Source organism: Notolepis coatsorum (assembly GCF_963971535.1).
Source record: "Notolepis coatsorum genome assembly, chromosome: 3".
NCBI classification, from domain to species: domain Eukaryota; kingdom Metazoa; phylum Chordata; class Actinopteri; order Aulopiformes; family Paralepididae; genus Notolepis; species Notolepis coatsorum.
Genome location: NC_140167.1, coordinates 14,582,734 through 14,602,674, shown reverse-complemented (window position 1 = coordinate 14,602,674; position 19,941 = coordinate 14,582,734). Strand labels below are relative to the sequence as shown.

At 41.4% G+C, this 19,941-nt stretch overlaps 1 protein-coding gene across 1 annotated transcript in view; it reads left to right on the top strand.

Moving 5' to 3' along the window:
• Positions 1-2,984: 2,984 nt before the first annotated feature.
• hhipl2 (HHIP-like 2) overlaps positions 2,985-19,941 on the top strand; it is a gene marked incomplete at both ends in the record, with an annotated part of 31,855 nt that continues 14,898 nt past the window's right edge. The window contains 6 exons of the mRNA XM_084311093.1: positions 2,985-3,341; positions 6,443-7,095; positions 10,568-10,711; positions 13,358-13,689; positions 15,921-16,047; positions 16,797-16,942. Of these exons, the coding sequence (XP_084167219.1) occupies positions 2,985-3,341; positions 6,443-7,095; positions 10,568-10,711; positions 13,358-13,689; positions 15,921-16,047; positions 16,797-16,942 (1,759 nt within the window). The remainder of the gene's footprint in view (positions 3,342-6,442; positions 7,096-10,567; positions 10,712-13,357; positions 13,690-15,920; positions 16,048-16,796; positions 16,943-19,941) is intronic.

Sequence of the window (19,941 nt, the reverse complement as noted above, 5' to 3'; positions counted from 1 at the left end):
CCTCAGCTCTGAACTCGGCAGAATCTGCACCTGGCTCGCTGATAACAAACTATCATTACACCTGGGTAAAACAGAGTCCATTCTCTTTGGATCAAATAACAAACTCAGCAAGACCAACGGCTTGTTTTTTTTTATTATCTTTCTTCCCCTCCTTTTTTCCCGATTTTTCTCCCATCCCACCCTTCCTGGTTGTTGCGTACTTTCCCCTATTGTTGGTCCGGGAGACCGGAGACTGTCACATGCTTTCCTCCGACGCATGTGCAGCCTGGGGCAGGCCAACCTGGCCGCGCAGGTTCTCACCGGGGAGAGTGTAGCGTGTGGGAGGCCACACTATCTCTCCTCAGTTCCAACCCTCGCTGAGCAGGCGCCCCGACCGAACTGTAGGGGTCGCTGTCCACAACGCCCAGGACCCACCCTTCAGCTTTCCCACCCCCTGATACAGCCAATTGTATCAGTGTGAGAGGCCAGCCAAGCTGATAGCAACGCCGGGAGCTGGATTCGAACAGGCGAATCCTAGTGTCTCCCGGTGTTGGTGACGAACGTAATCTCCGTGCGCCACCTGCCCCCCCCGGCCAACGGCTTGTTACAGTGGGTGACAATATTGTCACAAGGAAAGAGGCAAATCTTTCCTGTGACAAAATGGCAACCAATGTAATAAAAAAAGTCAGCCAACGAACAAGATTCTTACCGTACCGGATCTCCTCTCTGGTAAACAAGAATACCCTGAAGACTCTAACAGGAGCACTCATTCAAGGGTACTACGACTATGCTTGCACCTCATGGTACCAAAACACCTCAAAGGCACTAAAAACAAGATTACAAACATGACAAAACAAACTGGTCAGACTACTGCTTGACCTTACTCCTAAAACCCACCTCACCCCTGCCCATTTTGACAACCTAGGATGGCTGTAAGAGTAGACGACAGAGTACACCAACTTGCAATGGGCCTGGTCTACAAGATACACTACACCACTAAGATACCCATGTACATGTCGAAATACTTCCCAAAGGTTAGTGAATTCCACGACCACAACAGAGGGAGTTCCACAAATCATGTTCAACCCAGATTCGGCTCAAACAAGGGACTAAACACGTTTCGCAATTATGCCACAACAATGTGGAACGCCCTACCCACAGCCGTAAAATAATGTGAATCCCTAACAACCTTCAAAACCGCTCTCAAAGAGCACCTACAATTCTCTGCAATTCGAAACTGGCCCCTGTAAATGTCCAAAAACCCATGACCCCTCCAATGTACAGCCCCCCCCCCCCCCCCACCTACCCAACCCCCTACAATGTACAGTCACCCCCCCCTCCACCTACTCAACCCCCTCCCCACCCCACCTACCCAACCTCCTCCAATGTACAGTTTCTTCCCCCTCAAATGTATATACTCTCAAATATAGTGTATGTATAATGTATGTATGTATAATGTTTTAGAAACTCTGTCTATTAATCAGAGTTTCCAACGCCAGGGATATGACAGGCGATGTACTCTTAAACAGTACTGTATATTTGTAGATCTGGTATGTCATAAATGTCTGGATGTAACAGTACTGTCTATCTGTACGTCATGTATGTCATACATGTTATGATGAATTGAAAATGGGGGACCCTGATGTAAACAAGACAAAAGTCTTTCTCTGGTTTGATTGATTGATTGATTGAAAACTTTATTAACAGATTGCAGAATGGGTACAATACAGTACAGCTCAATACACACAATTGTTAAGGGGATGCAGACCAGAGAAAGACTTTCGTCTTGTTTACATCAGGGTCCCCCATTTTCAATTCATCAGGGCTGAGTCGTCCGCAAACAGGAACAAGTTGCAGTCACAAGCTGACGACATGTCATTTGCATAAATTAGGAACAGTAGCGGTCCTAGTATGCTTCCTTGTGGAACACCACAGCTCACTGTGAGGGGGGGGGGATAGGGTACCGTTTACCTCCACCATCTGTTCCCTCCCCTCAAGGTAGGATTGCATCCAGCTCACTGATAGACTATCAAAACCAATTGCTTTTAGCTTGTCAATCAGAATGGAGTGATTGACCGTGTCAAAGGCCTTTTGTAGGTCCAGCATGACCATGCCGCAGTATTTGCCTGTGTCCACCTCTTGTTTGATGTGGTCATTCAAATAGAGAAGGCATGTGTCAGTGGAGTGGGATGTTCTGAAGCCAGATTGGAATTCGTAGATTAGATTTTTTTCCGCTAGGTACTTTTCGACCTGTTCGTAGACTATTTTTTCCATGACTTTCGAGATGGAGGTGAGAATAGAAACAGGGCGGTAGTTGCCTGGGTCTAATTTGCTGCCCTTTTTGTGCAGAGGGGTCACCCTCGCAATTTTGAAGTCCTTGGGGACGTGTCCCTGTTTTATGGAGAGGTTTATTATGTGTGTGATGATTGGGGTGATGGCGGCTGCTGGTCTGCATCCCTTAACAATTGTGTGTATTGAGCCGTACTGTATTGTAATTTGTACCCATTCTGCAATCTGTTAATAAAAATGTCAGTCAATCAATCAATCAAGCCTAATAGGTTAGCCTACTCTACAATCAAAATTCTGGCACGCTTTGGGGTTAAGTCAGTGGATAACAAAGTTGTTGTGAGTCCCACTTGACTATGCAAATCTTCATGAAAAGACATGCTGTGACAGCGTATAGCCAATACCATTGTATGTCATTGTAGTAAAGTTGTTGAAATGTTAACAACATGGCCTGGGGCCTTGAGGTACAGAGACATGGAGTGAGGCGTAATTACAGTTGGAGCCAGCCAGGGATTAATGTTTACATTCTTTGACACTTGACTTTGTGTGTCTACGCGCGTGTGTGTGTGTGTGTGTGTGTGTGTGTGTGTGTGTGTGTGTGTGTGTGTTGTGTGCGTGCGTGCGTGCCGCCCCCCCCCCCCCCCTACACGCACACACACACTTCAATGAGAGCAAGAAGAGCAAACAGTTGAGCTCCTTCTGTGAGGCAGACGGCAAAAATGACATGGACGCGGGATGCGGCTCTCCATCTGAGCGGCGCTTGTTGTTGGACAGCGGGACCCGGCTGCAGGAGGACACTGCGCTTCCCGGAGCTCGTCGTGATCATCATAATGTCAGCCTTGTTGTCGCTCCTCGTCCAGGTTCGACGAGTGTCCTCTCACCCGCAGTGCTTGGACTTCCAGCCGCCGTTCAAACCCCCGTGGCACCTGGAGTTCTGCAAGCAGTACGAGCAGTTCGGCTGCTGTGACCAGAAGACGGACAACAGCATCGCCGAGCGGTACTGGGACATCATTGACCTTTTGGACGTCGCGGGATATGAGCTCTGCGGGGACATGTTGAAGGAGGTCTTGTGCCAGGTAATAATAAATAACGGTGTCGTTAGAAAGATATCAATCATACCTGTGTCCTTTTTTTGAAGTTGTTAATGGTTGGCAACTTGGCACATGGCCAATGTTTCTAGTTTGTGAAAACCTTTGTATTCGTTTAGTAATTTAGTATTTTAGCCTAATGTATATACTCTCTCTTTTTTTTTAAACTCTTTTTCTGTTTTTGTATCACAAACAGTACTGTATTTGTAAATCTGGTATGTCATAAAGATGTAGCAGTACTGTCTATCTTCTGTATGTCATGTATGTCATGATGAATTGAAAATGGGGGACCCTGATGTAAACAAGACGAAAGTCTTTCTCTGGTCTGCATCCCCTTAACAATTGTGTGTATTGAGCTGTACTGTATTGTACCCATTCTGCAATATGTTAATAAAATGTTCAATCAATCAATCAATCAATTAGAGATTCAAAGTGGATCATGCATTGATCCATGTTATTATTGACCTCAATATTGCAGAATAATCATCTAACGGGAGTTGGTGTTTTAAATCACCCATACATTATGTGAATATTAATGTTAACATATAGATTAGATTAGTTTAGACTAGATTAAAATGCATTGTCATCATACAGCACAAGTACAATACTGTACAACGAAAATAAGTTAGGCATCCAACCAGAATACAAATGTAACAGTAAAGTGCAATAGTAACTAATATACAATGTACAGGTGATTAAACTGGGTATAAAATATATAAATGAGTACTACTGAGTATAGTATAGTGCTAATCAGATGCATAGTTGTAATTGTACAGTAATACAGGTAAAGACACTATGATAGTAAGTCATGCAGCAGCATAACTAAAAGTAAGGGATATGTACAGATAGATAGGTATCAACATAGGTGGTCATTTCATTATTTTTCTTGTGGAGGGTGCAAATACTGTCTTGCATATTATGATAAGTCACTTAAGAAATGCCTTAATTGTAATTGTAAATAAGAAGGAATGATTTAGTGTAATATCTTTAATTAGAGATTGTTCTCCTGTTGCTTTGTTCATAAAAGTGAAGTAATTCACAAGTCATTAACTCATCCATTCTTCATTCTACATTCACTGCACACAACATCCACATGCATTGCACACACTCACTTTTTTGCTCACCGCTTCTACCTAATTTTAGCATTTTGTCTTTAGTTTTTTTTTGCATTTTGTATATTGTATGGTGTTTGGTCTTTACTCTTTAACTTTTTTTTTACTGTATGAAGCACAATCTCAGGAGGGTCATACAGAACCAAGCATTTCACTATAATGTACCATGTGACAAATAGAACAAAACTTGAAACTTGAAGTCACAACACATGCTCTAAAGCAGTATGTAATGTCTATAGAACTTGAATCGATTAGCCATTCCCATTCAAATCAACTCTCTCATATGGTCATACACTGGGTACACCTGAAAAGGTCCAATAGAACGTTTGATAATTTTGTCATGGAAATCAGTGTTGGTTTGGTGCATCATGACCCTCAGAAAGCCAGTCAGAGTCAGAGATTTTATTTGTCATGTATGGACGAATCCACATTGGAATACAGGTACAGTGCAAACACTGTGTGTCTACACCTAATCCAATACAGGAGCAGAGTAGAAACAGTACAATAAAAAACCACAGACAGTATAAAAGGACAAATGCTAAGGTTGATATCAACATCCCCTAAAGTGCATAGTAAAGTGCACAATGCATAGAGGCACAATTTACAGTAAAAGTGCATATAATCAAAGTGCGTGATGCACAGACACACAGAAACAGCACTTCCACAACCTGACTAATAACACACCAAAATAAAATAGGATAATATACAGATCTAGCCTTTGGAGTTATTCAGGCTGCACACAGCACTGGGGAAGAAACTCTTAGTAAACGAGAGGTAGAGCACGTGATAGAGCGGTAGCGTCTGCCCGACGGGAGGGGGACCATGGTAAATGCATCATTTGGATGAACAGTATTAATTCGGTGACAGTTGTGATGAACATTCTGAGTCTCACGACTGTCTTCACACCTTAAACGATGCTCTTCCCCCTGACAACATAATCGGTATTCTGTGGCAGCCATCATATGTGTACAGAGCGATTTCACCTCATCGTGATACACTGGGAAAGAGAAAGATGTTACTGTGATGCACTAGGAAAGGTTTTACTGTGATGCACTAGAAAAGGTTTTACTGTGATACACTAGAAAAGGTTTTACTGTCTGTGATGCACTAGAAAAGGTTTTACTGTGATACACTAGAAAAGGTTTTACTGTCTGTGATGCACTAGGAAAGATTTGACTGTGATGCACTAGGAAAGGGTTTACTGTGATACACTATAACAGGTTTTACTTTGATGCACTAAGAACGGTTTTACTGTGATATCATACATGAAAGGTTTTACTGTGATACACTAGAAAGGGTTTACTGTGATACATGAAAGGTTTTACTGTGATACATGAAAGGTTTTACTGTGATACACTAGAAAAGGGTTTACTGTGATGCACTAGGAAAGGTTTTACTGTGATACACTAGAAAAGGGTTTACTGTGATGCACTAGGAAAGGTTTTACTGTGATGCACTAGAAAATATTTGATTGTGATGCACTAGGAAAGGGTTTACTGTGATACACTATAACAGGTTTTACTTTGATACACTAAGAACGGGTTTACTGTGATATCATACATGAAAGGTTTTACTGTGATACACTAGAAAGGGTTTACTGTGATACATGAAAGGTTTTACTGTGATACATGAAAGGTTTTACTGTGATACATGAAAGGTTTTACTGTGATACATGAAAGGTTTTACTGTGATACATGAACGGTTTTACTGTGATACACTAGAAAAGGTTTTACTGTGATACACTAGGAAAGGTTTTACTGTGATACACTAGGAAAGGTTTTACTGTGATACACTAGAAAAGGTTTTACTGTGATACACTAGGAAAGGTTTTACTGTGATACACTAGAAAAGGTTTTACTGTGATACACTAGGAAAGGTTTTACTGTGATACATACAGAAAGACCATTCTTTTCCATTCAAGTTCTGTGGAGCTCATTCCAGTTCATTCCAGTTATCCTGTCCGTCTGTCCCATGTAGGAGTGCTCTCCCTATGCGGCTCATCTCTACGATGCGGAGGACCCCTACACCCCAGTCAGAGAACTGCCTGGCCTGTGCGCCGACTTCTGTTCAGAGTTCCACGGCAAATGTCGTCATGTGGTCAAGTATCTGACAGAGAACAAGCTCCTACAGGAGGCCAGCGAGCAGGACGCGTCTCGCTTCTGCCACATGGTCAACCTGTCCGACAAAGATTACTGCTACCCTAATGTCCTCAAGACCTCTGACCTCAACAACAACCTGGGCAAGGTGGTAGAGGACCCCAAAGGGTGTCTCCAGCTGTGCCTGACCGAGGTCGCCAACGGGCTCCGGAACCCCGTGCTCATGCTCCACAGCCGCGACGACACGCACCGCATGTTCATCGCCGAGCAGGTGGGCTTCGTGTGGGTCTACCTGCGCGACGGCAGCCGCGTGGAGCAGCCCTTCTTGGACCTGAGCGGGGAGGTGCTGACCACCCCTTGGCTGGGGGACGAGAGGGGATTCCTGGGCATGGCCTTCCACCCGCGGTACAGGGACAACGGACGCTTCTTCATCTACTACTCCATCATGGTCGACAGCAGGCTGGAGAAGGTCCGCATCAGTGAGATGAGAGTGTCTGCCAACGACATGAACATGGCTGATACTCACTCAGAGAGGTACGTGTGGAGGGGGAGGCGTCTGTGTTGGTGCAGTGGTTAGCGCTGCCACCTCACAGCGGGAAGGTCCTGGGTTCGAGGCCCGGCAGGAAGCTCTCCATGTTTCCACTGGGTACTCTGGTTTCCTCCCACACCATAAAAGACATGCATGCCAGGTACATAAAATAAGATATTCCTTTATTGATCCCCTTGGGGAAATTCAGGCATCATACAGCAGCACAGGGGAGGGGAGGTGCAGGTATGGGCAGGTAATAGAAGAGATACATAAATATAGGCAATAAAATTTGATCTGAGTAATAAATAAAAAAATTTGTAAACAATATCATTAACTCTAAATATAAAGTTATGAGAAAATTAAACCATATAAACAAAGGTGCAGATGAGGGTCTGTATGCCCTATCGGTTATAGTATAGGTTACAATAAATATAGGCAATACAAATTTTATCTGAATATATATACTACGAGCAAAAGTAAACAGTATACACAAGGTGTAGACGAGGGTCCCCTGTACCCAGGCCTGTCGGTCATAATATACGTTATAGTCCGTGCGGGTTTTGTCAGACACACTTAGAGGTCAGTTTCAGTCATTCCTAACAGTTCTCAAGTTCTGCAGCCGTTAGTTCTCCGGTTGCCAGCAGCAGTCCATGCCCCCCGGTTGTGGAGCCTAATGGCCACCGGACTGGCAGAGGCAGTTACTATGTCATAACTAGGTTAACCAAGACACTGGCATCACAACTGCAGAGTCGGTCCCCGGGTGCTGGACTGTGGCTGCCCCCTAAATAACCAGGAGCAGAGAGAAGTGATGTCATTTTTTAAATGAGAAATAATCAGATACTCCACCAGAGGTAATCTAAGTACATTCCAAAAAAATAAAATAATAATGGGACCCACTCCTGACATGCTTTAACTCCATCTCTACTCACTGAATGATTGAGCCCCCCTCTCTCTCTCCCTCTCTTTTTCTACCTCTCCTTCTCTGCTTCCTTTTCTAGTTCCCTCATTGGTCTCTGCTTTTATATTCTTGAATTATGAAAGCGAAATTATGTACCATGTTCTTCTTTTTCTCTGTATTTTTAATACATTTTGATAAAAAAAATGTATTTACTTTTAATATCCTGATGTCTGTTTTATATGTATATATGTTAAATCAAATCAAAATCAAATCAAATTTATTTATAGGGCCCGACAACACACGTTAATGTCCCCATGGGCCGTACAGGTCTTCTTTAAACAAGTCAAGAAGACAACATAACAATAAGTCAAGAACAGAACAAGAACACCATAGGGTCCAAATTTTTTTTAGATGAATGCAAATAAATGAAAGAATGCAAGCACTCCCAGACATACCCCACGCGAAGGTAAGGAAAAACTCACTAAAACCTAACAATAGGGAAAAAAAGCTCCACAGGCAGTGTGGAGGAGAGAAACCTTAGAAGGGCCGTTCAAGGGGGGATCTCCCTTCTTAGATGTCGGTGATAGTAGTGTTGCAGACGGACAGTTGGTAAGCATGCACTCATGTGTGTGGTGAGACACAGATGAGTGCATGCAATAGCAACTGTACATTTTGAAAAATTAAAGATAGAGCTAATAGCGATAGCAACTGAACATTTTAAGAAAAGTTAAAACTTTTAAAGAAGTCGGCGGGACAAATTATCCTAAATTGATGCTAGAATATGTCATTTCATATACACCCGAATAAGCTAGAGATGTACATATGGATGTGAACTGACTGTTACTGTGCCTAACTTCTAATAAAAAATATCAATGAAAAAAGAAAAATAACCAGGAGCAGAGGATACATTCCAAGTATAGGTAAATGTACTCGGAAGACAAAGCGTTTCCAGAGTATCCCTGCAAGCCTATAGTAAGCCATCTCCCTTGGTCAGGGTTGACCGCTGGACGTTTGGTTTCCCATGTGGGGGATTCAGACGCCGGTTTCCAAATCCAGATGTGTTACTGTGTTATGCACTTTGCTACTAAATAATCACCCTTGCCTATATTACTACCGATGCACTACTGATGCGCTGATGGTGCACCACTGCATCATTTTACTCCGTCTATTCTATTTTACTAACTATTTTACTCTTGTCTATTCTATTTGACTAACTATTTTATTCTTGTCTATTCTATTTTCCCAACTATTTTATTGCACTGCACTATTGCACTCTTGTCTATTCTATTTTACGGTCTATTTTAAAACTGCCGTATACATTAATCAAACCGTAAACCAAGAGGCCTATTGATCCTAATGTGAAAAACGATGTGATTTGCCTTACCTTGTCCATTTTGCGGCTATCTTTTTTTATGCTCGTTTTATACGTCTGCACTTTATGCATTGATCTGCCAAATCTTCTTTTTTACGGCTGTGAAGCACTCTGAGCTGCAATTTTTGTATGAAAGGTGCTATACAAATAAAGTGTATTATTATTATTATATTAATGTGGTGCCTCCAGCCTAGTGAGCCTAATGTCTCCTGTAGGCTGTAGCCAAGGGGGGATTCCCCTCTGAATGACTAGGTGTTTAGTTTCCCACGCGAGGAAACACAGGTGTGTTACAGACGCACGGTGGGGGCTTTTTCTCTCTCTCCTCCTATAGCTGCATCAGTTGTGGCTGATTATTACGGGCATCGGTAGAGCTACACTTATTGCTGTCATTTTGAAGGTCTATAACTTACCTCCAGGAGCCTCTGGGCTCGGTTTGTAACGCGGCCGACTTGCACGAGCACGCTCAGCGCATCCGCCGCCTCTCCACACCGGTGGACAAATAAACACTGGATTTAAAATGAGTGACACACTCGCCTACAGCAATGATAAAAAGGTTAGAGGAGGTAAAGGGATGGCTTGAGGGGGGGGGGTTGTCCGGGGTCTGTTTGACAGCACAGGGGGGCTCCACGAAATAGAGTGACAACCAGACATTCTTCAAAGACAAGAGGATCAGCGGCTGGGTGGCGTAGCGGAGATTGCGCTTGTCACCAATGTAAGAGACTCCGGTATCGAATCCCAGTCTCAGCATTGCCTTCGGCTTGGGCCGGCCATCGTACTGGCTCATTGGCAGAGTCAGCGGGTGGAAGTCGACGATGGGTGGGGAATGGGGATTGGACGTTGTGGACAGCAACCCCTACAGGTCGGTTGGGAGACGCCTGCACAGCAGAGACAGGAAATGGCGGGGGTAGTGTGAGCCTCCCATGCGTTACACCTCGCCAATGAGAGTCCGCGCTGTCTGGTGAAAAGATGCGACAGGCTGCCTCCTCGTGTGCCGGAGGTAACACGTGATGCAAGGCTTCTATCCTCTCTACAACCGACCAGTGGGGGGCATAGTCGAGCAACGTTCAAGATGGGAGGGGAGAATTGGATACACGAAATTGGGATGGGAGAAAAATAGAAAATAAGGAGAAAAAGTGGATAAAAAAAAGACAAGAGGATCAGACAAAAGTGTTTGTCCTGAACGCTGTTCTTTTGTTGTTTTTCTCAGGGTAATTCTAGAGATCGAGGAGCCAGCGGCAAACCACAACGGTGGTCAGCTGCTGTTTGGTCTCGATGGTTACCTGTATATCTTTACCGGGGACGGTGGCAGAGCTGGAGATCCATTTGGGATGTTTGGTAATTCCCAAAACAAGTAAGGCATTTAGCATTAGATTACATTACATTACATTACATTACATTAGATCCAAAGTTATTGTCATTATACAGTACAACGAAAATAAGTTTGGCATCCAATCATAGTGCAAATGTAGCAGAAACAGCCATATACAATGTACAGGATATTAAACTGGGTACAAAATATACAAATTAGTACTACTGAGTGTAGAGTGTAGAGCTAATCAGATGTATGTACAGAGTTGTAGTATAATATGTACAGTTATATAGGTGTAAAGACAGCATGGTAGTAGAGTAGTCATACTGTCCAGCAGCGTAACTAAGAGTAGGATATGTACAGAATGATATAGATATCGTATCTACAGTATCTAATATATACTATATCTACTATAGATATAGTATCTATAGTATCTTCTCGAACACATAGACGTCTATTGAGACGTGAAGTTCATTCATTGAAAATGTAATGTAATGGGGTTAATAGAGGCCTTGCACAGAATGTTTGTGTAGTTTTATTTCTTCCAGCATGGCCACCTGTAACATAGCAACCATTGCTTTGTACATCAACAAAGTCAGTCAGATAAATCACATGGACCCATAATACAAGATTTTGTAGACTGGTGTGATGGCTGTTTTCTGGATTTAAATGTATCCAAAACCAAAGAAATTATTATCTCACCAAAACACATAGACGTCGCTCCAACAACCATCCACGGAGCTGAGGTGGAAATTGTCCAGAACTACAAATATTTAGGAACCGTGTTTGATGACAAACTCAAATTTAGCGACAATGCATATGTTATAATAAAAAAAGGCTCATCAGCGTCTGTACTGTCTTCGTAAAATAAACTCCTTTGGAGTCGACCAGAGAATTCTGGCAACGTTTTATTCTTTCATTGAAAGTATTCTAACCTTTTCATTTGTATGTTTGTTCACATCCCTCTGTCAAAGATACAAGAACAGATTGCAAGGTGTTGTCAACCTTAGCTCTAAAATTATCGACAAAACACAAAGATCCCTAGTACAGTTTAACAGTGCTCAAGTGTTCAAGAAAGCATATAAGATAATTAGTGACTCCACGCATGTCCTTCATGTGTGTTTTGACTTGTTGCCATCAGGAAAGCGCTTTAAACAGCCTGCCTGTAAAACAAACAGAAGGACGTTGGGTTTAGTTCCAGAGGCCATTCGACTGGTGAATGGCCACAGTACAAGGAATGGTCAGTTCACTAATATGCACCTTTTGACCCCTTGATTTTAACATTTTTGACGAAAGTGCACTTTCTTTGTACTGACCGAATTTATTTATTAGACTTGACAGATATACAACAATATAAGGATCCTGTTCTAACAGTGTCATGTCTCTTGTGCTTTAATAGTGTCATGTATGTCTCTTGTCCCCTGTTCTGTCTTGGATGTGTATAAGTGCAGCTGTTTGCCGTATTCATGCCTTAAATTGCCCCTTGTGGGACTAATACAGTTTTTATTTTTTATTATTGAATTGAATTGAACAAAACAAAACAAAAAAGATAATAATTTGGTGTCTTATTACTGGTTCTTGTAAACAAGTACAATATACTTTTCCAGGGTTCTACCTACTCTACCACTGCATAGAAAGAAAACAAATGTTATTTTGAAAGTGGTTGCCAATGGTTACAGGCAAGGCAGAACATTTCTGCAACTCTTTGGAGGCTGATGGATGTTCTAAAAATAATGCTCTTTATAATTGTATGAATCTGCCTCCAAAGAGTTTCTGAATTATTCTCCCTTGATAGTTTTTTCCAGTTCATGCACCTTGGTTGCAGGATGAATTTGCGACAGATCTTTTGTCTCTCAGTGGTTACAGGCAGCCATACTGGAAGAACGAGAACTAGAACTACTCAAAACATCCTGAGCCGTTCAGCCACTGTGTAGTGTAGTGTGATGTGTGCCTGATGCCAGTGTATGGCAGCCATTGAGCCTGCATAGCCCAAGGTTGGGTACTACACAGTGGTGGTGAAGGAGACAATTTCCACCCTACATTGTGGGGAGTGCTTTGAGTGTCTAGAAAAGCACTATATAAATGTAATGAATTATTATTATTATTATTATTATTATTATTATTATTATTATTATTATTATTATTATTATTATTATTATTATTATTATTATTATTATTATTATTATTATTATTATTATTATTATTATTATTATTATTATTATTATTATTATTATTATTATTATTATTATTATTATTATTATTATTATTATTATTATTATTATTATTATTATTATTATTATTATTATTATTATTATTATTATTATTATTATTATTCAGTCCAATGCCTCTATTAACCCTTGCACTACCACACTACAGAAGGTTAACCTTTCACTACCACACTACAGACGGTTTCTGTAGTGTGGTAGTTAGTGAAAGGGTTAACCTTCTGTAGTGTGGTTGTGAAAGGGTTAACCTTCTGCAGTGTGGTTGTGAAAGGGTTAACCTTCTGCAGTGTGCTTGTGAAAGGGTAAACCATTTGTCATGTGACAGTGAACGGGTTAACCTTCTGTATTGTCGCAGTGAAAGGGTTAACCCTTTGGTAGTGTGGTATAGTGAAAGGGTTAATGGAAAATGCAACCAAACCGTTTTTTCTTTTAATAAAAATCTTTCCAAATAAATTTCAAACAGGAGTGCTCTGTTGGGCAAAGTCCTTCGCCTCGACATCGATGGAAGCAGCAACAACGGGCAGAGTTACAGGATCCCACCGGACAACCCCTTCACCAGTGAGCCGCACGCCCGGCCCGAGGTGTATGCGTACGGGGTGCGGAACATGTGGCGCTGCTCGGTGGACCGCGGGGATCCACTCTCCCGCTACGGCCGGGGCAGGATATTCTGCGGAGACGTGGGACAGAACCGCTATGAGGAGATCGACATCATCGTGAACGGAGGCAACTACGGGTGGAGAGCCAAGGAGGGGTTCGAGTGCTTCGACCTCAAACTGTGCCACAACTCCTCCCTGAGTGAGTATCGGGTGTTTGCTGGTCGTCAACGAATGAACTTGATGGCGGATGAAAGAAAAATCAACCAGGAGCTTCTAACCGTGTCCTGTTGTCATTTTCACCGCCTATACTATTCTGCCACTACAGTATGTTGCACTGATTCTCGATCAAGTACACATCCCTTACCTACTCTTACCAGTTACGCTGCTGGTCAGTATGACTTACTACCATAGTGTCTTTATACATATAGAGGTTTATACATATACTAGTACTCATTTCTATATTTTATACCCAGTTTGATCACCTGTACATTGTATACTACTATTACACTTTGACTTTACTGTTACATTCGCACTCTGGTTGGATGCCAAACCTTTTTTCGTACTGTACTTGTGCTGTATAATGACAATACATTTTAATCCAATCTAATCTAATCTAATGTAGTATAATCTAATATAATCTAGTCTAATCTAATCTAATCTAAATGATACATCTGAAATGTAGAGAGAGAGAGAGAGAGAGAGAGAGAGAGAGAGAGAGAGAGAGAGAGAGAGAGAGAGAGAGGAGGGGGAAACGCATAAGAGATATGAATGAATATCTCTGAATGAATATGAATATGACCCGTGAGATTAGAATTCAGTGGAAAAGGAAAACATACACCTGGGAGGGTTATGATGAGGTAAGGTAACTGTGGGGGAGACCCCCCTTTTTGCCAGCTTAGTGCAACTGTAAACTACCGACGAGTCGCTCGCAGTCAACCAGCACCTCAGCTGGTTAATGCGGCCACCTGTGGTCCCACGTTCAAATCCACTCGGTTACACAAATGAAGAACACAGTGATGAATGGTGATGTGATGTAACACACTGACTAAGGAATGATAACGCAGTAGTAGAGACAGTTGTAGTAAGTGCATACAAAGAATAATACCATCTAGGCCAGGGGTTCTCAAATTCTTTTATACCATGGACCCCATTTTATTTAGGATTTTTTTTGGCGACCCCACACTTAATGAATTGCGTGATTTCAACGTGGAATTAAGGAATATCAAAATAAAAGCACACGTTGTTGAACTTAATCATGCATATTTATTAGACCATTTTATTACAGCACTATGTTATCAATACACATTTATAAAACGAGGCATATTTAGCCAAAATATGTTGCCAGAACATAAAAAAAAAATTAAAATCTTGTCACCTACCCGCAACCCCACTTTGGGTCGCGACACGTAGTTTGAGAACCGCTGATCTCTAGGCTAACACAGCACACATCCCACATGCACAAACCACAGTAACGATACAGGAACATCTGCACCCAGGGAGAGGAGTGGCGCTTACTTCACACACTGTCGCTGTCCGTTCACACCCATGTCCGGAGAGGCGGTGGGGGGATGGTAGACCAACCCTCTACTAACTAAGGAGGAAGGGGGAGGTTTGAAGCTGTCAGATGCTCGTTCCCCTTTGATCTGACCACAGAGGAGGAGATAGCCACCATGCAGCTTGTAATTAGCCAACTCAACTGGCTCCCAGTGGAAAAGCGGGTGATTAAAATTAAGTTGGGCCCTTAACCCATAAAATCATGTCCAACAGGGTCCCCTATTTTATGTGCTTTAGGGACACCCACACATACATTATGAAACCAGAGGCAGTTTAACTGACATTAAACTGTACAAATTCAAGAGCTCAATGGGGGAAAATACCTTTCAGTACTCAGCAGCTTGTGAGTGGAATAAACTGCCAGTGTCTATAAAAAGTATTGAGTCAGATAGACATTTTAAACGGGCTTTGAAGAAATGGCTTAGTCACTCAGGATAAAGAAAGATATATGCAGGAGGTGTGCTGTTGACTTTGTGTTTGTTTGTTTTATTGCATTTTCTTATTCCTTTTTATATATTTATATAATATTTATATAATATATATAATAATATATATAATATATAATAATGCTTGCAAATATAATTTGTGCATGTCTTATTTGTACATACTCGTCATCTTGTCGTCGTCCCCCCCCCCTTTGAGGACCACAATGGAAATAAACCGTAAGGTTTTATTGTGTTTCAATCCTCTACGGTTTTAAATGATATGTGATGGCTGTACATTTTGTGTACCAGTATTGTGATTTTAGATTGTCCAATAAATTCAATCAATCAATCAATCAATCAATCAAGCTTTTTTATGACTCTCTGTAGTAGGGAATCCTGAACAGTAACCACCTGTCTCAAATCTAAAACACACCGTTCTCTCTCCTTATAGATGACATCCTCCCTATATTCGCGTACGCACACCATGTTGGGAAATCGGTTACCGGGGGATATGTGTACAGGGGGTGTGAATCTCCCAATCTGAACGGCCTGTACGTGTTTGGAGACTTCATGAGCGGGTAAGCTACAGCTTGTATTGCACACGTAGGCTACCGGTAGACTTAGGGTGACCGTATTTTCAAACCCCCAAACCAGGACCCTTAAGTGTACATGTACGCGCTTATGCACGTACCCTAGGCGTTTTCAGTCAGGATGGGGGACAATTGAACCCTTGCACCAAAGAACCATATAAGTGAATTATTTTGGACAGCCCATGTATTTGCAGTATTGAAGCTAATCTAAATCACAAGAAACTACTCGACCTCGACTGTCTTTAACTATGAGTGAACACAAGTTACCATCTTTAGAGAATAAAATGGAAAACATTTGTTTCTGTGAAAACCTAAAACAGACTTATATGGTTCTTCGTCTGAGGTACTATTTTACCGCTTAGCACACCTACCGAGCGCACCTTTCAACAACAACGGACAGCACCTTTCAACACCACGGACAGCACCTCAGCGGACAAAAAAACTATGTTTTGTCTCCAGAAATCCACCAAAACATAGTTGTTAAGTGGGATAGAACATGATACACGTCTATGTAAGCGCTGAAAACATGTATAATATCATAATTATTATTTTAATTGTGGTGAAAACTGGGACAATTTGATAGTGATTAGTGAATGTGGGACATTTTTTTGCGTTACAGATATTTTGTCACCCTGGGTATACCGCCAGCCTTTAGAAAACATTATTTGAAACAAATGTCGAAAAGCACCCCCCAAAGTTCACTCATAATAACTAACTGATTCTTATCGATCATCCAGTCGAATTATGGCTCTGCAAGAAGACAGGAAGACGGGAGACTGGACGGAGAGGAGCGTCTGCATGGGAGGCACCAAGACGTGCTCCTTCCCCGGACTGATCAACCATCACCACAAGTTCATCATCTCCTTCGCAGAAGACGAAGCAGGTAAGCGCCTTCAAGATTCAAGAGATTTATTCGTCACGTACATACACGAGAAAGGAAGGTGGCCCTGCCCACCTTGATTGTGCAAAAAATTCAAATAATAAAATAGAATAGATAATAAAATAGACATGATAAAAAGTACTAAGATAAAATACAATACAATGCTGAGCTTAAGAATGAAAGGTAATGAGTCCTATATACAATACTATACAATAAACAGTTATGTTTTTTTTTACACAGCCTGTAGTGTGTTTGTGTGTGAGAGAGTGCAAGTGAGGATGTGTGTGTGTGTGTGTGTATGTGTGTGTGTGTGTGTGTGTGTGTGTGTGTGTGTGTGTGTGTGTGTGTGTGTGTGTGTGTGTGTGTGTGTGTGTGTGTGTGTGTGTGTGTGTGTGTGTGTGTGTGTGTGTGTGTGTGTGTGTGTGTGTGTGTGTGTGTGTGTGTGTGTGTGTGTGTGTGTGTGTGTGTGTGTGTGTGTGTGTTTAAGTTTAAGTTTATTTGGATCCCCATTAGCCACAGCAGTGCTGGGGCTATTCTTCCTGGGGTCCATAACACGTAAAATACAGTTACAGACTTATACACTCACAACATTCACATGTCATACAGACAATTAAAACAACAATAAAAACCCTAATCAAATTCATAATACAATACAACAATATATACGCCTTATGAATTCATAATACAATACAATAATACCTACTCATAATTAATTCATAATACAATACAGCATAATATACTCTTTAGCTTTTACATACATTATCTATGTTCATATCAGGCAATTATACAATCTTTTAATAATATATCCCTATCAGACACATGCCTTTTCATCTATATATACCTATCTCTTTATCAGACACATACATTTTCATTTACGTACACACTATCTATTAGGGAATGTAAATCTTTTTGGTTGAAAATGTTGTTTTACCACGATTTTGAAATGACATTTACTATTCTCCTGCTTAACATGTCTGGGAAGAGAGTTCCATTCCTGCATACCACAGAACATGACAGTTCGATTGCATTCAACCTCACTTTTGGAAGTGTAAAACCTTGTGCAGAAGCATGTCTGGTGGAATGGTTGTGTCTGTCAAGACTTATAGATAAATTGTTATATAAAATTGAGGGGATCTTTGTAACAAGAATATTCCTAGTGAATACAAGGAGTGAGCAGAGTAATTTATGTTTGACAAGTAACCAAGTTAAACAACTGTGCATCGCTGCAACATTAGTTCTGTACTCACAGTGAAGCGCTATACATGCTGCTTTGTTTTGTACCATTTGCAATTTTTTCAGTTTATTCGTCGTAACATTTGACCATACTGCAGGACAATAGTCGAGATTTGACAAAACCCGAGCTTGAATTACCTGTTTGATAGAATTTAGTGGTAACAAATGAGCACATCTTTTAACAACAGAAATCCCTCTTCCCATTTTCACTACTATATTGTTTATATGGTGTGACCATGACAATTTACTGTCTAATGTTACCCCTAGGAGTTTAGTCTCCTGGAATGGATTAATTACCACATCACTTATCAACAGTTTCAAGACTGGGTTCGTTCTTAGAGTATGGTTTGAACCGAAAATGATGCTACTTGTCTTTGATATGTTTAGAACTAGTTTGTTATTCTTTATCCATTCCATCACTGATTGCAACTCTGCCTTTAGGAACGTATTTAATTCATTGGCTGTTGAGGCTGATGTGTAAATCATTGAATCATCCGCATACATAGAAATATAGGACTTATTTAGGACAAGAGGCATGTCATTTGTAAATATGGTGTAGAGCAAAGGCCCAAGGCAACTTCCTTGGGGTACTCCACACCTTACCGTTTTAACTTCTGCGTAACTCCCATTAAAAAAACTATTTGTTTCCGGTTTGCTAAATAAGTTTGCATCCAAGATAGTGCAGATGAGGAGAAACCGTAACATTCAAGTTTTTTAAGTAAGAATTTGTGATCTATGATGTCGAATGCTGCAGTAAAATCAAGCAAGACAGCTCCAACCATTTTCTTTTTATCTATCTCTTTCAGCCAATCATCCGTCATTTGGGTTAAAGCAGTCGCTGTTGAATGTCCTTCACGATATGCATGTTGAAAATCCGTGGTTAATGTGTTAAAAGAAAAGTAGCATTTAATCTGTTCACTTACTATTCTTTCCATCAGTTTACTTAAAACTGGCAGTAAACTTATGGGACGACTATTGGATCCTGAGAATGGCAATTTCAAATTTTTTGGCAGTGGTATTACTTTGGAAGTTTTCCACTGTTGCGGATACAAACATTCACAGGATTGATTTATAATATGACAGATAGCAGGGGCAATTAAATCAGGGACCAATTTCAGAAGTTTCCTGTCAAGACCGTCAACACCTGGTGGTTTGTTTTTAGTGGTACTTAACATTATGTTCTACATTACTTATAGTCACACTATCAAAATTAAATTGTGTGTGTGTGTGTGTGTGTGTGTGTGTGTGTGTGTGTGTGTGTGTGTGTGTGTGTGTGTGTGTGTGTGTGTGTGTGTGTGTGTGTGTGTGTGTGTGTGTGTGTGTGCGTGTGCGTGCTTGTGTGTGGAGAGATCAGTGTTCTGTATTCTGATGGCCTGGGGGAAGAAGCTGAGTCTATGCGGAGAGTATGTGGAGGCGCTTGCCTGACCACAGCAGCTTGAACAGGCTATTGTTGGGGTGGTGAGGGTCCTTCCGATGTATCACTAGACCGTGACTCAACTTGACTACAGGAACATTCTAAATGGACCAATGTTTTATTTCCCGTTGCAGTATTTGCTAATATCAATGGCCGACTGGCTGACAGGAAATAAACTTGGGTCCACGCATGTGTTCCCTAGTGACACGATTCCACTGAAACAGTCTACTGTTTACCATTTTTATTTATTTTTTATCCACTTTTTCTCCCATTTTCAATTTTTCTCCCATCCCAATTTCGTATCATCCAATTCAACCCTCCCCTGTCTCGAACGCTGTTTCTTGCCTCCCACAAG